The sequence below is a fragment of the Gracilinanus agilis genome, chromosome 2, assembly GCF_016433145.1.
Source record: "Gracilinanus agilis isolate LMUSP501 chromosome 2, AgileGrace, whole genome shotgun sequence".
In the NCBI taxonomy this organism is placed as follows: Eukaryota; Metazoa; Chordata; class Mammalia; order Didelphimorphia; family Didelphidae; genus Gracilinanus; species Gracilinanus agilis.
In genome coordinates this window covers 193,173,830-193,183,014 of record NC_058131.1, presented here as the reverse complement: position 1 = coordinate 193,183,014, position 9,185 = coordinate 193,173,830, and the positions used below count along the sequence as shown (strand labels likewise).

The 9,185-nt window shown below is 36.6% G+C and overlaps 1 protein-coding gene across 1 annotated transcript in view; it reads left to right on the top strand.

Moving 5' to 3' along the window:
- Positions 1–9,185, top strand: part of ARHGEF10 (Rho guanine nucleotide exchange factor 10) — a 249,896-nt gene that overhangs the window by 179,749 nt on the left and 60,962 nt on the right. The window contains exons 20-21 of the mRNA XM_044663602.1: positions 8,513–8,628; positions 8,983–9,110. Coding sequence (XP_044519537.1) covers positions 8,513–8,628; positions 8,983–9,110 — 244 coding nt within the window. The remainder of the gene's footprint in view (positions 1–8,512; positions 8,629–8,982; positions 9,111–9,185) is intronic.

Genomic DNA, 9,185 nt, shown 5'->3' with positions numbered 1-9,185 from the left:
CCTTCCTTCCTTCCTTCCTTCCTTCCTTCCTTCCTTCCTTCCTTCCTTCCTTCCTTCCTTCCTTCCTTCTTTTCTTGTGATTAGGTTCTCTCTACCTTACTTAGATCTGAAATATAGTAGTCACTCACAAATTTACTCTCCATGCTGAGTGCCATTGATGACACTGGTGCCAGATTTAGTGCAAACACCAATTGGCTTCAAGACTACTGCAGCTCAGAACTCCTGAGCTCAAGTGATCCATCATCCTCAACCTTCCCAATCCCAAGGATCACAGGCATGCTTCATCATGGTTCTAATGTTCTAATGTTGGAGCTATGGAACACTTAGAACTTGGTCAGATATCGAAGACGCCAAAGCCATCCACTGCATCCCATGTTCTTGCCAGTCATGTTGACTTTTGTGCTACTGGACTTCAATAATTCTGGAAGACAGAGTGAAGCTAATGACTTTTGTGCAACTGTGCCTCACTTAAATCCAACTAGAGCAAGTGAAGTGATCATCCTTGTGATGTCATTGATCCTTTTCAAAAAAAGAAGGGAAAAAATGAAGGACAAAGAACAGCAATGTTGTTGTTAAAAATATTAATTGATATCTACACATATGTAGCTGTTGTCTTTGAGAGGTGAAGGGTGGTCATACCTATAATATCACTAGAGTAGGGGATACTCCTGTATAAAATTCCCTTTACTAATTTAGGTTGTTAAATTGTCTGTAACTTAGACAGTAGTGTGAGGCGCCGTGAGAGGCTAAGTTATTATTCTATAGCTAGAATATGGTAAAGACAGGATTTGAATCCAGGGCTTCCTGATTTTAAGACTTGCCTCCTATTACTATACCATGCTATCTTTCAAATTTATCCATTAAATAAATTAAAAGAATATATATGTTACTTAAAATGATGAATACTTTGTTAATGACAAGAAACATACTAATCTGATTGGGATAGCACTAAAAGTAGAATTCCATAGTTTCAATTGTGGCAAAGGTTTTTTTTTTTTTTTTTTTTTCAATTCTTTGGAAATACTGGAAGCAATTAGTATGTTAGGGTTGAGAGTGGAGAGAGAGTACAAGGCCAAAATCACTATGGGTGTAAGGATCCAGGTTCACAAAAGGGTTTATTAATGGAAGAAGTTTAAAAGTACATCTCTTCTTCAATCTGGCTCCAGCTGATTTGAGTAGATCCAGTGTTAAAGTTCAGAGTTTCCACTGGCTAGCTTGGTAAAATGAATAGGTTAGAAGTATAAGGGATAAGACTGTATTACTTTGTACTTTTATGGCACCTTTGATCTAGATATCTATAAGAACTTGCATTATTCGCTCAAAAATCAGCATACCTTGTCGCATTCATAATGAATAATATGTTTTTTCCTATAGTACTGGAGCTTCTAATTACTTCAAAAGTAGCATCATATTCAGATGAATAATAGGACAGAAGTAATATTTTTCTTATGAGGAGCTTAGTATGTTTCTTACATTGAATAAGCATTTTCGGTTGCCACTTCTTAACATTTTCACTTTATAAATGGAAAGCAGACACAGAGATATTAAATCCTATTCTCAGAGTAACACAGTGAATCTTCCACTGAGCTAGGAATAGATTTCAGAAAACCTGGTTACTCATCTTCTGTTCTCATGAGCATCTTAGTGTATGACTTCTTCACTAAGTCTGGAAAGAATCCCTCTTAGTATATGTTATGGATATATAATTTGGGAGAAAGATATAGCTAAGTATTAAATGGACTTATATTTATAGTACATCACAATCTACAGTAATGCTTGGCATTTATATAGCACTTAAAAAATTTGCACAGTGCTTTCTCTCTCTCTCTCTCTCTCTCTCTCTCTCTCTCTCTCTCTCTCTCTCTCTCTCTCTNCTCTCTCTCTCTCTCTCTCTCTCTCTCTCTCTCTCTCTCTCTCTCTCCCCCCATATATACATACATAGGCACACACACATAAAACACCAAGCTTCCCCACTACCACTAGCCCTTAGAAAGTGGCCTCAGGTTTTAGGGATTTTGTCAAAATGCTCTCCAAACTGTAGCCTACAAGCCCCCATTGATGTACTTGGTTTTATTTGTCAGCCAGAAATTACACTTTAGTTCAATTATAATGAAATCACATAGTAATAAAAAAAACCATAACATTCCCCATATAAACCTTGAGATCCTTCTTCCAGAAATAGAGATCAGTGAGAAGATTAGACCTGAATAAGGATCACATGTGGGAATGTTTACACCCAGGTTTCATCCATGGAAGGACAATTCATGCTTCCAGTGCTGCAGAACTTCCTGACTTCTGCTGATGTTTTGACTTGGTCCCTATCTTGTCATCTTCTCTTTGATGAGTGTCACATCTCTATTCCACATCTGGTCTTCAGTTGTCTACAGGATATCATACTATGTCTAACTTAGAGTGGAAATTTTGTAATTGATAGTAATAGCTAACCTTTATATAGCAGTTTAAGGTTTGCAAAGTGCTTTACAAATCTTTCATTTCGTCCTCAAAATGAGGACATTTTGGGAAAGAGAGGCTATCGTCATCCCTATTTTTTATGGGTGACGAAATTTAGGCTGAAAGAGATTAAGTTATTTGCCTAAGATCATACAAGTAGTAAGTTTCTGAGGCTAGATTTAAATTCCCGTCTCCCTGACTCCAGGCTCAGGACTCTGTCTACTGCTGTACCACCTCACAGCCTCAGTCAATTAGGAAGCCCCTCTCCTTATGCAAGGGATTATAGTTCTTTCACCCTCCTACTGGTCCTCAGCAAAAGTCTTCAACTGAGAGACTGTCTCCTGGGCCATCTGCTGTTCTCTTCTCTTCTATCTAGTCAGCAGATTCTGTGTTAGCCTCTTCTCTGAAGGAAGGACTACATCTCCCCTCCAGTCAAGTCAACAATCATTTACTAAGTGCTTCCTCTCCGCCAGGTACTGGGCTAAGTTCTTGGGATACAAAGGAAGAGAACAGACAACCACCGAACAGACATTCTTTTACTGGTGGAGAAAGCATGCAAATGATGATATATGGACAGGATATTGATAGGGTAAATTGGAGCTAATCACAGGGAGAAGACAGTAAAATTCAAGAAGCCTGGGAAAGGCTTCTTGTAGAAGGAGGGACTGTGTAAGCTGAAGCTTGGAGGAAGCCAAGGAAAGCAAGAAAGTGAAGGTGCAAGTGTTCTAGGCTTCAGGGCCAGCCATCAAAAAGACACAAAATGGGAAGGTAGAGTGCCATTTGCAAGAACAGTTGCTTCATCTTTTTCTTTAAAAAGTTGAAAACCTATAACCATGGCTACCTTTTACATTCTTCTTTGACTCCTGTTTAAATTACTCTCCTCTACTGATGCCTCCAAGTTCCTCATTCCAACTGGTATTTGACTTAGGGCCAATGACCCTTTTTAGTTTTTCTTACATTCCCCATATAACACAAATATTAATTCCTCAAATAGGAATGGAGTAGAGTGAACTATGATGACTTAAATCTTTTTTTTAACCTTTTTTCCCCCATCAGCCTTCTCTGTTCTATGAAAATGAAAAGTGGTGGGCCAATGTGAAAAATGTTACAAAGGCTAGGGGTCTTGGTACCATTTCTTAACAGCAATAAGTCATAGTCTGATCCTTCCCTGGGTCCTTTGGCATGAATATTATTTTTATTTGAGCCTCACCACAACTGTGTTAAATAGGTTGTATTATTATCCCCATTTTTCAGAAAAGGAAACGAAGGTTAATTGCAAAGCTGGGACCCAAATGTATCTCTTTTGAGTCCAAGCCCAGGCCTCTATTTGCTGCACTATTTTGCCTTTTTAAAAAGTACTTTAGCATATATTTGACATTTGAATCTTAGAACAACTCATATAGGTAATACAAGGATTTTTATCCCCATTATAAAGATTAAGAAATTGAAGTTTCATAGAAATTAAGGGATTTACCCCCAAATCACACAATTAATTGTGGCAGGGGTCTGGGATTTATATTCATGTCTTCTGAATCCCAAGTCTAATATGCTTTCCATTGTTCCATTAGGAGCCAAACAATTTGCCTCTCCTTTCACGGTGCAGATAACCCTCTAAATCCCAAAATGACTTAACACTGCATTCTGAATCAAAATCAAATTATTCTAGTTTTTGACTGGAAGGTTCTTTAACCTTTTGTTTCTATTAGCACACTTATAACCTTGACTTTCTTCTACCCAAATCATACCACATTTCTCACTGCTTCTGATTTCCTTTCTGCAGCTGCCATCAATGTTTTTTTTAATAGCAGCCCCAGTGGCCTATTAAGTCAACTTTATTTGAAAACCTATTTAGTAGAATAGTCAACTTTTAACCAAAAATTCATACTCTGCTGGTTGCTATTTTCAAACCTACTTACTGACTGTAAAGTATCTAGGAGAAAAGGCAGAAGTCCTTTGACTCAATAAAAAGGTACAAGGAAATCTAGCTTTTTATGAAATCAATGTACTAGAAAGAATGCGGGCTTTCGAGCCAAAGGATTTAGTTTCAAGTCTCAGCTTTGCCAATAATTACATTCTGTGTACACTTAGGAAGATTGAAGCCTCAGTTTCCTTGTCTGTAAAATGAGAAGGTTTAGATTAAATGACCTCTAAAGGTTCCTTCCAGCCCTAGACATAGTATCCTGTGAAACAGCTCAGAAAATGCCACTGAGAGGAGTAAAATAAATGATGATGTCTATCCTGCTATTATTCATTTGTCCTTGGTTGTCCTGAGTCATTACTATTTATTTCCTTGACTCTCTTGGCAAACAGGTATTGAAATTCAGCTCAAGTTCCACCTCTCATGCAAAACTTTCCCAATTTCCCTCTACCCTGACCCCCCACCTTAGTGCTTTCTCCCTCCTCAAATTACTGTGTCTGTTAATCTCTATTCATGTGCCTTAATATTTAAAAAGAACCTTCAGACCATCAACTCTCTGAATTAGGTAGTTCATTTATTATTATGGATGTTTTGTAGAGAGCCTGTTAATGATTCTGCCTGCCTCAACTCTCTCCAATCAATCCTCCATTCAGCCTCTAAGTTGATTTTCCCAAGGTGTCAGTCCAATAATGTCATTTTCCATCTCCCCCAATATAAACTCCGATGGCTCCCTAGTGTCTCCAGCATCAAATACGAAATGCTCTGCTTGGCATTCAAAGCCCTTCATAGCTTTACTCCCTCCTGGCTTTCCAGTCTTCTTACATTGTACTCCCTGCCACATGCTCTTTAATCCAGTGGCCCAGGCCTCTGTCTAGTCTGTGAACAAGACACTCATTGAGGGCAGAGACTATCTTTTGCCTCTTTTTGTATCCTCAGCAATTAGTATAATACTTGATACATAGTGGGTGCTGAATAAATGCTGATTGATTGAGAAATCTGAGGCCCCAGAAAGTAGAGGAACAAATTTACTCATGTGATGTAGATTTAAGTTTCCTGGCTCCAAGTGAGGGATTCTTTCTGTTATAATCATTCCATTCTGCCTTCTAAAACAGTGCCCAACTATTGTACGCTATTTGTCCTTGAGCATTTCCCTATGTTAGGGCTCATAGCTAGAAAGAAATATTATCAAAGGTATTCTATGTTGCAATGATATACTCTAGGTTTTCTTTGATGACTCTAAACTTGGGGGAAATAGTATGCATTTAAAACCAATTTGAAAAAAAGATATATCCTTTGTCAGACCATGTGTCCCAATTTTTTTAATTTAAAAAATACATGTGTCACTGTAATTCTAGTTAATCTGACAGCATCTGGCACTTTGTCTGAATCTTTGACACCTTTTATTAAAACTAGTCAGTTCAATATTTGGTTTTCAACTGCATGTTGAAGAAACTTAGTCCAAAGTAGAGACTGCCATGGGGATATATGAAATATAAATTTACAGAATGACAGTTGGAAAGGTTTTATAGAGAAAATGTCTAATCCAACCTCTTTATTCTAAAATGTTTTTTGTTTTTTTAATGAAAAACAGAATCCTTGAGAAATGAAATGACTTGTCTCAGGTCACAGAGTTTTCTTTTGTACAAAGCATGAAGGGATAGGAATCCAGGAGCTTTGAATCTTATCATACTAAATCTAATGATTTTTCCACCATTGCCCATTAACTTCACAAGTATTTTTTAAAATAATTTTAGTCAATAGTTTTTTCTTTTTTTCTATCACCTTCTTTTTCAAATATATCCCACTCTTCCTACACAGAGAATCATCCCTTCTAATAAAGGATTTAAAAAGGAAGGGGGGAAACACAGGAGTTTGACAAAACAAGCCAACACAATCATTTTCGACCTAAACTTACGTATTGTTCTGCCTTCATAGATTCCCCCATCTCTGTAAAGAGGTGGAGTGGTTTGCAACATTTTCGTTACACAACATTCAGTAGGAGGCTTTATTTGTTGTTATTCATTGTGTGATCATTACTTACACTTCTTCCTTGTTCTGTGACCTTCATTTTACATCAGTTCAAGTAAGTCTTCTCATGCTTCTTCATGTTTTTCATATTCATTATTTCTTATGGTGCAGAAATATTCCATTACATTCATGTCATGTACCACAATTCACCAAACATTTCAGCACCTACCGTGTCCATGCACTGTGATGCAAAGACAAAAATCAAAGGACATTCTACTGTTCAGAAACTTACATTCTATTGGATATTTCTCTTCCCCTTTCACATTTGGATTTTGCTCACAAAACAAAAGCTTAACAAAAGTAGGCAAAATATAAAAGGAATAAAAAGTAGGAGTAATGTTTTAAAATTTTTATGTAAATAGGAATGATTTTCTTTACACAAAATGATGAAAAATAGTCTATTCTTTCCTAGCCAATAGTTTTTTTCACATTACTTGGACACTGGTACAAAACACATTACAAAACTTCAAGAGAAAGCCAGCACAACGAAACTCCTCTTTTTTTTTTTTCACTGACCACTTTGGAATCTTGATTTCAGTTGCGTGCAATAAATTAAGCAGTTGTTTCAATGAGTACAAGTCCAAGTTAAACAGAAGCTAAACTGAAGTGATAATTACTATGCAACACATGTAGACAGGCATTTCCATATAAAAACAACAGAGCTATTTTCCTTCTATCAGTTTGTACATTAATAGTAAATCTGACAGTCTTTTGGAGTCTTTTGGTACCTAAAGTGGATCGTGAAGAAATGTTCTATTCTTAGTTGTGATAGTAACAGTCAGAGGCATGTTTAAATAAGCATTTGAGTGGAAAAGAAAATAATTTAATTCAAAGTCTTGTGAGAGCTGTTTAAGACGTTGCTGACTTCAATAGCAACTTTTTCGTTCATTCTTTCTTTCGGGGGGGTCTTACCAGATAGAAGGGCCTTAATACAGGACTAAGTAAAAAGTTTTGCGTTCTATTCTCAAACTTGCCACTAACTGGGTGACCTTGGGATGACTCTCCTAATCTAAGTCTCAGTTTTCTAATTTGTAATGTCAATATGTGCCATAGCAAGAAGTCTCTGGGTCTTGCTCCCCACCATGAAGATTCTGTTCTCAGAGTCTAGTTTCCCTGGAATTGCCATCTGTTTAACCTAAATTTTTTTTGGAGAGGTTATTTGTTGTTGTTGTTGTTGTTGTTTTTGTGGAAACAATTAATAGTGTTAGGCAGAGAAATATCATTCAAACAAACAAAAAGAAGTTTATAAAAGATATTCTAGGTGCTGGGGATTTTTTTGGTGGGGAAGGGATTGGGGAATCTAGATGGGTGAAATCATTGGTATTCCCAGTGAAGAAATTCCCTTAACTGGTGCAAATCAGTCAATCATTGTGCCAGGCTTACTGTGTACCGCTCTGGAGATACAAAGAAAGTGAAACCAAACCCAAACCCCACACAGAGAATTGCCTTCAAGGAGCATACATGCTAATAGAGGATACGGCATGTAATTTTCTATTTAAATATAAGATTTATTCACTGTAGGTGGGAAACAATCTGAAAGGGGAAACCATTAATCAGCATGTAGGAGAGGGCATGGGAAAAGCCTTCAGGAGATGAGCTTTGAACTGAGTCCTAAAAGGAAACCAGGGAAACTGATAGGTGGCAGTCAGAAACTCATCTGCAACTTTACTTTGGTCAATGAAAGTCAAAGACAGCTCATACTATAAGTGGCAGAGACAGCTTTGAGCCTAGGTATTCCTGACTCCAGAGGAGTTGTCTGTCTACTTTACTGTGTGCCTCCTCTGAGAGGTTGAGGATAAAAAGATAAAATAAGAAAAATCATTTCTGCTTTCAAGGAACTCTATTAATAGGATTTTATCTCATTTTTAAATTTGGGTTTAATGTTAATTAAAATTTGCTTTTATTGAAACCAAAGTATAACTCACTTGAATGAGCTTTCTTCTCCCCCTTTTTTTTATCTTCCTTCTTCTGATGCTACCTTATTTTTCTTTTCCCCTTTTTTGTTTATTTTCATCCTTCAAACAGGATTTTTTTCCTATTAATTTGTTTCCATTTTTATTTTGACTTGGATTTATATTTTAGTGCAACATATTTACATATTTTTATTTGTTACAGACAAACTTTACATGGGACCAGGACAATTGTACCATGATTTACAGAATTTGTTGCATGACTTGAATGTAGTTGGTCAAATCAGTCAATTGATAGGAAACCTAAAAGGAAACTATCAGGTAACTTCCCAACTTCATTCCCTTTCACCTGGAAGAGTCAGAATGAATTTCAGCCCTAGTGGCTGATTTGATTATTAATGTTTATGCTTTAAAAACACTACAAAACCCCCCTTTTTTAACTTCCATCCCAGTTTCCCTTAAATTAAATCATACTGTTTTTTGGACCATAATGCACTTTGAATTTTTTTTTAAATTTGTGATTCATAATTGTTTTATTTGAATTTTTTTTGGTAACCTGTCATAAGACTTAATCAGCCATTATGAATGTTTCTTGCCATAGCCTTACTTTGAGTACTATTGCTATTTCCTTATTACTTTCTATCGTTTTTTGTATCTTTCTTTGTTTTATTGTAGAACTTAAATCAGTCAGTTGCACATGATTGGACATCAGGTTTACAAAAGCTTATCATGAAAAAAGAAGATGAAATCCGAGCAGCTGATTGCTGTAGAATCCAGTTGCAGCTCCCAGGGAAACAAGACAAGTTAGTAGACCTTTCAAAATAAGACTTCCTTTAGCATAAGCAGTTTTTAGGTGGTGGGGGGGGATGGGGAATAGG